Raw genomic sequence first — 13,797 nt, forward strand, 5'->3', positions numbered from 1 at the left:
GGGGGTTGTGGACGAGTTGTCGGGGTTGAAAATTCACGACCCCTCGAGTCGTTTGGATCACATCGATTCGATGCAGCAACGGATAAGGAGATTAGAAGTAGGTGTATGCACAAGGGGCGAGGATGTGGACAAGTGTATGGGAATAATTGCGTTACGTGCTTGCGTACAAAGGTGGAGAGGAGTTCGTCTAGGATCGAACTATGCATGCCGGTTTGTCTCGTTGTCTCGCTTTCGCGCTTCGTTGCTTCTTGCGATGCGGATTATCACCGAGCGGCTTCACTTCGCCTACTATTACGGGATGAATGTGGATATAACGTAGAGCCGAGAAGTGTGATCGAGCCGCAACCGGCCACCCTCTCTAACGTAACTTCGTCAAGTTGATGAAAGTAAATCGATTATTCGCTTCTCGTGATCGCACCTTACACGTCGTATTCCCAGATCGGCATCCCTTAAAGCATCGTTTATACCGCACGTAGAAAATACGTTGTTGGTATCGAATCGATTGCTTGGCAGGTTTTTTGGATCGTTAATTAAGACTCTAAGGTCAGACTGAGAGAAATTTTTAGTTACGGTTACCGCTCAGTTCTTAATTATTTTCATTTTTTTACGCGTACCTCGTTTTTCGTAATCCCAACAATATTCAGAAGTTCCGAAGAATTTAAATTTGACGCAATCGATAAGCTGGAATAAAAGACTGGAAACACTTGGATTTTGATGAAACTTGGTACTGTTGTCGACTGTATCGTGAGCCAGGCCGTGGGACGTAACTGTTATATCAACGAGTCAATTATAAATCCAGGCAACCCGGAAAATGAAAAGCTTACCAAAGACAGAACGCAAAGATGCCCTATGGCTTTAAAATCGTTGATCGCGAATCTGAATTAGTAGTTCAAAGTTCGAATCGCACGTTATTCTTTCATTTTTCTCTGTGAACTTGGAATCTGCATTGTGATAGCAGGAAGTTCGATGGATTTAGTTCACGAATTTCCAAAATTTACTATTCATCATTGACGCCAGTTTAATCGTAGAAAAAAAAATTATAATCAGACTAAATAATATTCAATTTAACACCTAGATTGAGTAAAGTAATTACACGTACGATGTCACTTGTACCAAAGTATGTTCTTCAAGCTCAGTGAAATTCAATTGCATTTAACAATCTCTTCGATTAAAATATTTAGCATCCGTATGGCGTGACGGTCGAATTGAATGACCCATGAATTAATTACCTTACGTCGAAGAAAATTTCTGACCTCGATTCGAGTGTCGAGTTACTTGGACAAAGCTTAGATACAGCAGGTTCCAGATACACGTGTATATAAAAACATCCGTTTGCGAGCCGCAACACGAGACGTTATGCAAGAGAATACCGGATTAGAAATAAAGATTATCACGCCAGTTTCTTGGAGATGCTACTACACGTATAATTAGGAGCAAATCTTCCATAAATTTCATTCCAATTTCTCGCTTATTTACTTTTATTTTTCGTCGTTAAAAAACAGAGACATGTCCAATTGTTGCGCCAGTTTGTATGATTTATTTAAGGTGAGCTGCATCGTCGGTTTGACATTTTTGTTATACGTTTCATAAATTCAGACTGTGTTTTAATTGAACGTACCGTAAATTGTGCGATTCGCGAGCACTGATTAAATACACTGTAAATTGTTGCGTAGGCGATCAAGGAAAGGAACGACTGCTGGCTTCACGATTCTGATCTTGGCTTCGTTAATTCAATCAAATTGAACATCCAGACTCTGTTAAAGTGCCTAAAATTATACCCGTGTCGAGGAAGCGGGAAGTGACCAAAAATTGTGAGCTAACTTTCCTTAGAAATTTCTGAAAGTGACTTTCATTTCATGATAAAATCGCTCGACGGGAAGATTGTCGGATATTTACGAAAATTTCGTTTCTTCGCTGTCGCGCATGTAGTTCACGTTTCAAATACTAAATGAGGGCGATATGAATGCCTGAAATTATATGCAGTAGACGAAACTTGAACTCGTTACTCGCAGTGTACGTAACTGTAAATATTGGGAAAGGCATAGATCGATGACTAGACGCGCTTCGCCTAGATCCTAATCCTTCCCCACTATCCATTTCTCTATTTCTCTCCTTGTCTCCTTCACCATTGATAGCAGGATCGCAATTTTTACCACGGTGTAATTGAAAAAGCGCAGTAACAACCAGGAATACCTTCATCTCCACACTCATTACGATGATAATTAATTCCGAACGTCGCGTCGCGTTGCGAATATTATCCGCACCGCAAGCGAAAATCATGCGCGTTTTTCACCGTTAGGTAAGGCCAAGAATATATTCGTATTCGTTGGCTGAAATACTAGCACAATTCTTAAGTGAGTCACCTTTACTGCAAGTGGCTTGATTTTAAACTGAGAAACTGCGGATTGCGGATAATCAGATAATAAGTTGCGGGACGGAAATTGTGCGTGGTCGGAAATTTGCAATTTTACAGCTAATCGAGATGACGCAAAATTTCAAACTTGCGTAGAATCATCGGTGCAAGGTGAACAAAACGAAATAAAAAAATTGGCTCGCTCACGAAAAATTATCTCCAAGTTCAGAAAATATATCTAAAACCCCGGTTAAATTAAGAACGGTTTAGAAGAAGCGATTCGGGATAATTGATTTTTATTTTTTTAAATTGTCTCTTCAATTTCTTTCACTCTCATTAACGGAGATAATGAGAGAACAGATTTTGTTCAAAACTGCAGTAAAAGAGCGAAACATGGGATTCTTGTTTGATAAACTGTGTGCGGAGTAATTCTGCTCCATTTGTAGTAAAGAAAATAAAAGAAAATATAGATAACAACACCTTTCCCCTTTTCCGGAATTTTTGAGTAAAATCTGCTCGTTCTTTTTCCCCTCTCTGTTCTATTCGGAGATTCAAGACTGAAGAAAACAAGAAAACGATTTTTAATACCGACGTTTCACGACTCTTTCCCGCAAGACGCACATGGCTTAAATATTAGCGAACGAACGGTAAAAACGGTACCTTTTTCCCAACCATCCAAGAGTGTCATTCGCGTTTAACGGACGATGGCATTTGGGTTGGTTGGTTGACGGTCGTCTCGAGTAAACGTCGCCTGCAGTGCGTCGAGGAGTTGAGACACGAGTGTTTACTTTCGGCCTTTGGTGCCTGCAGGTCAGTCTTGTCGAGGTGATTGTGCACGAATCGTGATTAGTGTAAAAATATACGCGTCGTCGAAGAGTGCGGAGAAATTAATTACCGTCCAATTGTAAGACAATGCGACGCGCTGCGTATTACGAATGTTTTGCAATTAAATTTACGCCGAGGAGTGTTTTTCTCGGATCAGCAGATTACACGCGAAAGATTGGCGAAATCGAAACGTCGTTCGTTGGACTAGAAATTTATAACGAACGCCTTGTTTATCATCCGTCAGCGAGTATATCGCTGTGTGGAAATTATTTCTTCGCAGTGGCGAGGAGAAAATAAATTCTATGTTTTTTCTACTTTATTTTTCTTATGTGCTTGGGTATGGCGTAACTAAAGTAACTGTCGTTTTAAAATAATTCACAGGTCGTTTTGGCGATGAGAGATCTATTCCAGGTCGTCTTCGATCTTAAGAAGAAGGAGATCGAGCTTGCCAAGCAACATATTGAACAAAATGCTATCAAATTTCGGAGCGGTATATTCGTGGAGCCGGCGCCTGATACGAAGGTAAGAAAAATATATACATATACTATAAAAATTTATGTAACAGCATCAGCGAAACGAGAACTTTGTTTTTTTTTTCTTTTTCTTTTCCGAATTTTCGACCGCATAGCAGATTTCAGTGGTACATTTAAGCGTACAAAATGTACTTGACATTTTCTTTAACGTATTGAGAAAAATTTCATTTGTTATAGTAACTCGAAAAATTCAGTAAAACTGGTATCGTTAAAAAAACTGTTTGAATATTGTTGGAATTATTATGCAGTTCGTGTTTTTCCCGAGATTGCTGAGCTGATAACCTGGGTAATTTCATTCAATAAATATCTCCATCAGATCTAGAAATTTTTTTAAGGGGTTGCCGAAGATCTTCAGGTGGGTATTTGCGTTACAGACACCCGACATCGCTGACCTGATATCGCAAAGTGTCGATAGAGTATTGTGGTATTATTATATATTATTTAGACGGGCGTCGATATCGCCGTGTCTAAAAATAGAAACGCCTTCAATCGAGAGCATGTCGAGAATTGTTCAGGCTGCACTTTCATTCATTTTTCAAGTTTTTCCTGTCTGGGTTCTAGCAAAGAAACTAGGTCAAAGAATGGATTTTCTTTTATCTATAAAACCGGAAACGGAAGACAACCCACAGTGACACTCTACACCCAGGCTACGCACACACCGAATGCTACAGTCGTTGTTTATAATTCTCGCAATTAAGTTAGTCGCTGTCTGCAGTTGAGTTAAATCTGTCCGGAATTTACCGAGAGTAAAATCACGTCTGCGGTAAATTTTGATCTCACATACCTACATGTATTGTGTGGTGAAAAATTGCAGAGTATAATTTCTCCGCGAGCAGTGCTATGAATTATCTGTTAAACGTTGATATTTTTCTCACAGGATTTCTCATTATACAGGCTATAAATATATGAATACGTTTGTTGAAACCGTGTCAAAGAACTTTTCACTGCTACTCTTATTTCGATAATACGTTTAATCTCGTTTCTACGCAATAAGCGTACGCTTGAAAATAGCGATAATCATTGAAATTGAGCGTATATATACACATTAAAGTCAAGTATGACAGAACGCTGTTTAATGTAGGCAGCAGTTAGTCAACGAATAGACGACTAAGGTCAAGACTGAATAACCGCTCTGTTCTCACCCCACGGCGTATAATTTTTCTTCATTTTTTTTCCTTGACGGTAAAGTTTTGAGCTGAACATCGACAAGTCACACAGTGTATTTCTAACCACGATCGAATTAGAGCATGAACAGAGAAATAAACTCGGCTACCGAACTGCAATTTGCAAAATCGCCAACCGCACTTGTCCGTATAAAACTAGTGAACTGATTACACCGTAAAAGTGAGAAAAATTGGTTAAACAAAAGCATACAAGGTAGATACTAGGGTGGTCCTCGGGGCTTTACGATAGTTGTTTTTTTAGTATGTGACAAAACTTTTTCGAGTGGTACCTTAAAAACTCAAAAAATTAAAAAATGATCCACCCTAGTACATATTCATCGTGATATTATACCCGTACTCATCGCAGGGAGCCGCCGGAAGCGAGGCGGTCGCTCACAGGATAAGGGCGCTAAATTCCGAGGCGGAAAAGCCGGCGGAGAGGAAGCCCGAGGTCCAGGGTGGCGTGATAGCCGACCTCCTCGATCTACAGTTCGAGCTGAACTCGTTGCAGCAGGGAATCCACCAGATGGACAAGATCACGCCGGACAATCCAAGGCCGCCGTACGAAGACCCATTCGAGACCGACCCTTTCGGCGATTCGTTCGCCAACATGAAGGTGAGCCACTTGAAAACCCACGTCCGTCGAGATTTCGTCTCTCTTCCAGCCGCCGAATGTCCCGTCAAATCCTTCTTCGACCGCTTTCAGCTCTCCGAAATGTCTCAGGCGAGGGAAACCGTTCAGCCAATTCTTCCGCCGCCACCGTCTTCAGCGAAAAGGGGACACCTTGAACGCCAGCAAACCTTACCCGCTGTTACCACCTCGACGACCTCCAGTCCGGCCACCACTTTGGCGAGTAAAACACCACCGCCTCAGGGCTCCGTTCACTGGTTCGACAAGGAAACGGAAAACCTATTCAACGAGGGAGAGCTGTCCAGTCTTGCCATGAAGGCTGCGGCCGGCAACCAGAATTCATCCGGGGATAAGGATCGGGATTCTGTAAGTTCGTTTCTACCGCTGGTTAGTTTACGCGCTGTATCGTTGTTTCGTTGAACCATGACTCTGTAGTGGAAGACGTTGAATTGAGGTCGAGGTGAATTGAGGAAATCCGTCGATTTTAGGGGGTACTTTGGGCTTGCGGTTCCATCCTTACTGTTGTAGTAATCCAATATCGGACGTTCAATTATGCAATTGATGAACAACTTGGTGTCGACTTTTACGGACTCTACAATCAAGTGTCATCATAACACTGTCTCATGTCAAGTCTTCACCTTTTTCTTCCTAACGCCCGTATCTCATCAGGGGTAGTATCTAATGGTATAATCTGATGTTTAATTTACGAATTGGTCTCTGAACATATTGTCCTACATTAGTCCACTCCGGTTACAACGTCCATGTTTTACAGTACGAAGTTAGTTCAAGTGACACAAGGTAGTAGGTTCGTCGGAGAGTGTCGTTAAGTTTCAGCTCTTTGAGAGTGTAACACGACGTTGTCTTTCCAGGCATCGTTGAGCGTGACGCCAACGCTTCGAAAGAGTCCGCAGATCGACGTGTTCACGGAGTTGGACCCGCTGGGAACGGGTTTGATAAAGCCGTACGTGGATAAGAAGGACTTCTTTCAACACCTGAAAAACCCGCCAAAGAAGGTGCTGAAGGATCTGGTCACGACTACCTCAGGCGACACGTTTCCGGCGAACTTCAACCTCTCCCAAGATCCGCTGGAGCCGATTCCCGTTCAGGGGGCGCCCTTGGGGAGTGGAAGCGAGGGATTCGAGGACAGCAACTTCGCGGACTTCAACAGCTTCGAGACCGCCGAACAGATCGTCGTGTCCAAGACCGAGTCACCGAAGGCGCGCCGTGTGGGTTCACCACGAGCCCTGCACCTTCAGCCACTGTCAGTATCGCTTCCGCCGGAAGAGGTCCCGCCACAGAAGAGTCTCAATAAGTCGGAATCGAAGGAGTCGACGGAAAGTGTTCAGGCTCTGGTGAGGCTCCCCAGTCCTAAGAAGTACCTGCAGTCGGTGCGGAAACGGGAGTTCGACATTGATCTGGCCGGAAGTAGGGGCCAGTCCGTGGACCGGCCGTTTCCAGTTGATTTCACGTCCAACAACGACTCCCCGGCCTCGCCACTGCGCTCTGGTTCCTCGGACGCCAACTCCCGGCTTTCAAGCTCGAGCGCGGAGCTGGACATAGTGCCAGAACCACCGCCTCGGGGCGCCGGAAGCATCCTGATAAACCCGCCGCCACTTCCACCGAAGAAGCAAGGTGGAAGGAGCACCGTAAAACCTCCGCCGAGGCCACCGCACACCGACGGTCACTTCCACTATGACTTCATTCAGCGGAAGGAGGCCTCGCCATCGCCGACGAGGAAGGACCTGCGAAAAAGTCCTGGGGGTAAGGACATCAGGAACAGATTTGACGACGACTTTAGTCCACCACCTCCAGCTCCGCCCCAGCTACCGAAGAGGTCGGAGCTCGCAAACACCTTCCCGACCTCCAAGTTCGAGGACTCGTTTACGACCATGGCGCCGACCACCCTCTCGTCTCTGCTGCACAGCAGCTCGTCGACAACCACGACTAGCGTCACCGAAACTAAGAAGTCCAAACCGTCCCTCGACATCACCCTCAGCCAGTTGACGTCTACCAATCTTGGTGACCTTGCCAACGCTCTCGGGATGAACGTCACAGAGCTGACCAGTCTCACTCTTCAGCAACTCACCGAGTGTCTCGCCTCACTCACGGCTAAGGAGATCACAGCCTCCGAAGGCAAGGAGCAAAATGAGCCCGAAGTACCGACCAAGCTACATCCTGCTAAACAGGCTGAAAGCTCCTTCGTAGTCGGGGAACCACTTTTCACAGCCGACTTTGACCAGGGCATAAAACAGACCGAGCAGAACGCCTACGACAAGTACGCTGTCTTTAGGGAACTCCTGGAACTCGAACAGCAGAAACAGGATCGCGAGGCTGGTGAGGAAGAGGAGAAGAGGCAGGATCTAGATGAATCGGAAGTCGAAGTGGAAGAAGCTGACAAGGTTCAGGCGGAAGAGGAGACGGAGACGTCACCCAATCGCCTGGAACATGACCAAAAGAGCGTCGAGTGCCAGGCCAAGAACTCGGTCATTCCGAAGGCTGGTTTGACCGTCGATCTACCGCCGATCGTTAAGCAGGCTCCGAAGGCCGAGGCTGAGGACGATGACCTTGATGATACGGTGAACGGCTCTACCGAGGAGAAGGAGGATTCGAAAGAGGAGGACGAGGAGCCGGTAGGTCAACGGGACAAGGAGGAAATTAGAGTGGAAGACAATATTGGATCAGCGAAAGATGGGACAAGAGTGGAAATTGACAAGGAGGCGGATTCGAACGGGGTCGAACAACCGGAGGAGCCGGAGAGCAAAGAGGAAGCGAAGATTGTGATGGCGGAAAAAACGGAGACAAAATCATCTAGCGACAGATACGCGGCTTTGCGAGAAATAATCGAGGAGACGGTCGAGCAGACGACAAAAGAAGACAGAGAGGATCAAGTAGAGGGGACGATGAGCGGAAGTCCGTCATTCACGGCCAAAACGGAGCTCAAATCTACACCACCGAGCGTCGATCTGATGAGTCTCTTCTCAAAGCCGTTGACGAAGTCCCTCAAGCATCCTCCAAGCAGTCCGAAGAAGGTCACAGACAAAAAAGAAGACGATCTGACGTTGGTCTCGATGGAAATTTTCGAGGAGGTGCTGATCAGCGGTGGGACCCAGAAACTTAGTTCAGGTCAGGCGAAGGTCGGAAGTACTTCCGGGTTCGAGGACACGTTTTCTCCCTTTCCAGCCGCTGAGAGTAAGCCTGAAAAGGACGAGGCCAAGGACGATGCCAACTGGGCAAAGTTTGACTCGAACGTCTTCCACTCGGACAAATCGTCCGGCGAGGGCGCCGGATCCGTAGGTGGAACGTCGCCGTGGTCTCCCGATGGCAAGGAGTTCCAAGGCAAGGACGAGCCACCCTTCAAACCAGCCGTTAATCGCAACTCCGGGGACAGCGACAACGAGTGGAAGGACGAGGAGGAGAGCGAGGGCAGCAACGGAAGGCCTAGGGATGACGCTTTCTGGGGGAGCGGCGGAAAGCCGCCCCCGCCTCGGCATCAGACCGGGTTCGACGACCCGCGGGGCTACTACGATCACGGTAGCCCTCCACCCCCGGGGCCCGTTGACAAGGAGAGGGGCTTCCGGGAGCGTCCAGTTCGCAAAGGGCGCGGTTCGTCCTGGATAAAAGGGGCGCACAGGTCGAGGGATGTTTCGCCGTGGCACGAGGAGCAGTGCAATGTTGTGAGTTTGAAATTTGACTTTTCATTTAATTGTAGATGACATTTGTAACGGGATAATGTATTCAAAAAATTTAACCATAAATTGTTCTTGTAATTTATATCTGTGCATACCGTGTTTGGAGAAAATTGAATCAAGTATCGGCCCTATTTCTGAAATAATTGAACTATAGAGAAAATGGACAAAATTGAAGAGATTTTGATTCGTCGTAAATACTTTTAATTGGTAACTGAAATTTTTTTTTTTTTTCTATTTGAATACTGAATATTACGATAGTAATTACAATGGTAATAAAAATGGTAATATCAATAATAAGGATATAATTAATGCTATAAAAATATACGAAGATAAAATTTAATTCTTTTTTTTTACAATCAAATGTTCATTCTGCTCCGCACTTTTATTTATTTTGCCAGCGGAAGTGTTACTTCAGGAATGCCTCGTTGTTTTTTGGTCATAACTTTAGGAAACGGACTCGTTATACAAGGAGTACAAATTGATTATTTGCTTAATGTGAGTATTTTACCTCGACTTCCCTGATCGCGGTAGTTGAATTATATGTCTCATCCATCGCATTGAAGAATAAAACAGCAATAAGATTCCCTTCTCCTACTAATTAAAATTTTTGCAACAATGAATCAGGGCCGGTGGGAGGAGGATCACCGAGGGCTTCGTTACTCGCGCAAAATCCCGTACAAGGATCACCCGGGTGGGGAAGAGGAGCCGCCGTACAAGGGTCACTGGAAGTGCCGACCGAAGCAGAGCAGCAAGCCGCGTCCGTGGAGCGGGGACCGAGAGGGTTTCTGGGCGCAGGATCACCCGTCCTACGAGGAGGAGCGCAAGCGCAGAATGGCGCTGTGGGCCGAAGAGGACCGGGACCGTTTCAGCAGCCAGGAGAGCATGGGCTACGACGAGGACGAGCGGTGGGCCCGACGCTGGTCGAACGAATACGAGCGGCGACGGTGCCGCGAGGAGGAAGCGGGCCGGTTCTGGGGCCGGCGGGGGCCCGAGGCCGAGTACACCTACACCCGAGATCCCTACCGCCACCACGAGGCGGGACGGTGCTGCAGCCGCGAGCGACCTCGGGACTACGCGCCGTCGGGTTGGGAGGACGAATACGGCGAAGAGAGGGGGGAGGACTCGCCGCGCTACTCGGCCGCGCGCAAGCGCGTCTGGCCCAAGAGGCCCAACAGCGCTACGGAGAGCCGAAACGCTGAGCCGGGCTACGCCGATCCGAGGCCGAAATATCCCGTCTCGCGTTCCGAGTGCAGCGACAACGATTCGGACGCTTACATGCACCGGCCGCGGCGTTCGCGCAGCCGCGAGAGCTACTGGGGCAGCGATCAGGAGTTTGAAGGGTGGCCGGAGCGCTGTTGGTCCGAGGGGCCCGACGGGCCCCCGACGAAAAGCGACACGCTGCACCGACGCAGGATAAACCGACACAAGTCTCGCGCGCAGACCAAGTCACAGGGGTCGCCGTTCGAGGACGACTTTACCCAGGAGCCGGACGAGGCCGCGAGCGATCCGTTCGTCGCCGCGGGGCCGGAGTCTCGTCTCACCGTCGACGTCGAGCCGCAGAAGATACCGGTCGAAACAGCAGCCCTCAGTCCCCGAGGGGTTAAGGAGCACGCGTTGAGGAGGGAGCCGAGGTCCTACAAGAGGAGCGGTTACCGTCACTCGCCTTACGAGGACGAGCTCACACCCACGGCCAGCGTGTCGAGCGACACCTCCGACCGGCAGAGGCTTGGCTCGGACCTTAAAGCCACCCCCGAGGAACTGCCGAGGGACACCAAGGACCCCTTATCCGCCGATGGTTTCGTCTCGGAGGACAGCGGGAGGGATTCATTTTTCAACGGCGATCCGAGGTTCGACGATGACGCTTTTAATTTCAAGTCTGAATTGGACGATTGCGTGCCCGAACGCGCTACCACCTTACCGCTCAAAAGTTCGCGGCAAATGAAGTGCTCCGCTGGCGGGAAAATCAAAACCGACATACAGTACATAAAGAAATCCGAATCCGTTAACATATTCGTTCGCGAGAGCGATCCTTTTGACGACGATGATTTTTTTAACTGATCCGTACGCGTTTACGGTATTTAATAACGGCAGGTATTTTTTTTTTTTATTTGGTTGCTTTTTTTTTGTATATTTCTAAGCGGATTGAAGATAGTTTCGAGCAATTTCGTGTTATTTTTTTTTTGTCTCATCTAGGGCGAATGATTTTTATGCTATATATATGTATAATGTTACGGATAATCGCGTACGTCCGAATTTCTTATTTCCATTTCCAATCAATTTTCTGTTTGTTATTTCAATCAAATACGCCGAGGGAAAGAGAGATAATCAAGCGAATCGCTCGGTGTTCGAAGAGAGATTGTCGAAAGTTTGAAGCGATTATATTATAGATAACGATAATGTGGCTTATCGATGCGAACGTATTTTGCTAATTTCGTGACTGACATTTTTCAGTGGGTGAGAAAGATTGCACTTGAGAAACGGTATAAATGTAACTGCTGGGTGCGGAAAAAGAATTTGATAATAATTCAGGTTAATAATGTTTGACTAACTAGCGTCTTTCGTTCGCGTATATATATATAAATAAATAAATAAATAAATACGTCTTATATCTACAATGCACATGTTGCATACCATACGTATATTGTTTCCTATAGAATTTCTAGTCGACGATTGTGATAATCGTTCAAGTTTTGTTTTACGCTTTTTGTCATTTTCTCGATTTTATTACAGCTTCAGGTTTGTAAATAATGATGTATTGCCTGTTTCGTTACGTTTACAACTATTATAATGATAATAATAATAAAAACATAGAAACAGTAATAAAATTAATAACAACAACAACCACAATAATAATAATGATAATAATAAATCAAACGATTGTCTATATTCTCGTAACTTGTAATTTTTCGCAACTTGATTCAATGAATTAATTTGAAACAATTCCGTGTCAGTTCGTGGCTCAAGTTTCCATTCGCCGTACTCTGTATGAAAATCAAGTCATTCCATAATTATATTTTTTTTCTGCTCCTAAAGCTGAATACACAGTCGATTCGGTAGCATGAACAATCGGTTGACGGAAATTTTCAAGTGAAGGATAATAATATTGAATACATACGTTGCGTGTTATATTTTTAGGTCAATACTCATGTTGCGTAAAGTTTTTACACCACGCAGCCTGGACCACTGTAAATCTGTAGATTACATGGTAGAAGAAGGATAATAAAATAACAACAACAACAACAACAATGGTAATGATAATAATAATAATAACAACAACAATAATAATAGTTATAATATATTAATAGTAATAAAAATAATGACGACGATGATAAGACGAAGAGAAGAGAAGCGGAAAAAAAACTTCTAAACGCATCTAATCATACACATCATTAACGTACGCGCGTGTCGTGTATAAACAAATAGATGGGAAAATTTTTGAAAATAATTACCCGTTCACGATTGTAAAGAAAGTAAACAAAAGATATCGACTCGTGACGCAGTTTTCATTTCTCTAAAATTTCCTTGCGGCCGGTAGTCGTGTGTTGCAAACGATGCAAGAGAAAAAAACAAAAAACCTTAAAAAAACGAAAAAAAAACAACAAAAAAAAACAACAAAAAAAAACAAAACAAAACCATAATATATAAACATATAATATATCTGTAAATGTACCCTAAAAATTATACGTCGAAATTCAATATTCCCATATCTCTCAATCGCTACAAATCATATACATATGTTTGTACAAATACATATATGTGTATATTTATTGCCTAAATTTATCTACAAAAAAAAAAAAAAAAAGAAAGAGACAAATAAGTAAATACTTTGTGTATATAATACGTGTAACGGTGTGTTGAAGATTTTATAAAATATACACATTAATACATACGTGCATAATGTACGACGCGGAGAGGAAAAAATTACGCCGCATTGTCGTAAATTTAAACGATTTAGGGGCGGTCGACAAATACGTTCGTTTTTTTGAACGATCACATACCATACATACTCCATGTAATAAGGTTCGTTCGGCCGGGCCCCCGAAAATAATACGTCACAAATCTCAATTCAAAATTCGATCTGTATTTAAGATTTTTCACAAAGAAACGTACTTGAGGTATTGCAAAATCCAAAATTCGAACCATTCACGACCCCAAAGGCGAACGTATTTGTCGAACGACCCCTTTACAAGTATACAATGTCTGTTTATACGCGTGTAACTGATTGACGCGATGCAGGGAATTTGCAATTGGCAAAATGTCACGCACGTAGATCGTCGCGAAATAATAATAAATATACATCCCCGAATTACGAGTCAGACTTATTGATCGTTGTTATAATTTTGTTGATTGTGGAATAGTTTCGGACTCTTTGGCATTGCTTTTATTATAAATTAATTGACGATGCGAAAGACATCATTCCAATTATCAGTCTGTACGCGTACATTTTTTCACATATACACGGATCAATAACCAATCAAATGTAGAAATACGCTGAAGGGAATAACATATTTTTATGTCAATATATTGTACTGTGTACATTCATTGATATGATTGTAAGAACGTTTCACTGATGTAGGTATTATTGAAATCACATTAACGACTT

At 44.5% G+C, this 13,797-nt stretch overlaps 1 protein-coding gene and 1 long non-coding RNA gene across 9 annotated transcripts in view; one reads left to right on the plus strand and one right to left on the minus strand.

The window, feature by feature from the left end:
- Positions 1 to 3,235, minus strand: part of LOC124183864 — a 6,234-nt gene extending 2,999 nt beyond the window's left edge. The window contains exon 1 of the long non-coding RNA XR_006871069.1: positions 3,014 to 3,235. This is a non-coding gene — a long non-coding RNA (uncharacterized LOC124183864). The remainder of the gene's footprint in view (positions 1 to 3,013) is intronic.
- Positions 1 to 12,827, plus strand: part of LOC124183859 (protein disabled) — a 23,528-nt gene extending 10,701 nt beyond the window's left edge. For 3 of the 8 annotated variants that reach the window (XM_046572953.1, XM_046572955.1, XM_046572957.1), the window contains 5 exons: positions 3,560 to 3,700; positions 5,242 to 5,490; positions 5,581 to 5,871; positions 6,375 to 9,179; positions 9,819 to 12,827. In XM_046572953.1, the coding sequence (XP_046428909.1) occupies positions 3,560 to 3,700; positions 5,242 to 5,490; positions 5,581 to 5,871; positions 6,375 to 9,179; positions 9,819 to 11,252 (4,920 nt within the window). In that variant the 3' untranslated portion in view covers positions 11,253 to 12,827. Of the gene's footprint in view, positions 1 to 1,377; positions 1,546 to 3,061; positions 3,258 to 3,559; positions 3,701 to 5,241; positions 5,491 to 5,580; positions 5,872 to 6,374; positions 9,180 to 9,818 lie in introns of those variants that run through there. The other 5 variants (XM_046572954.1, XM_046572956.1, XM_046572958.1 and 2 more) reach the window with 4 other exon arrangements.
- Positions 12,828 to 13,797: the final 970 nt, after the last annotated feature.

The sequence above is a fragment of the Neodiprion fabricii genome, chromosome 5, assembly GCF_021155785.1.
Source record: "Neodiprion fabricii isolate iyNeoFabr1 chromosome 5, iyNeoFabr1.1, whole genome shotgun sequence".
In the NCBI taxonomy this organism is placed as follows: Eukaryota; Metazoa; Arthropoda; class Insecta; order Hymenoptera; family Diprionidae; genus Neodiprion; species Neodiprion fabricii.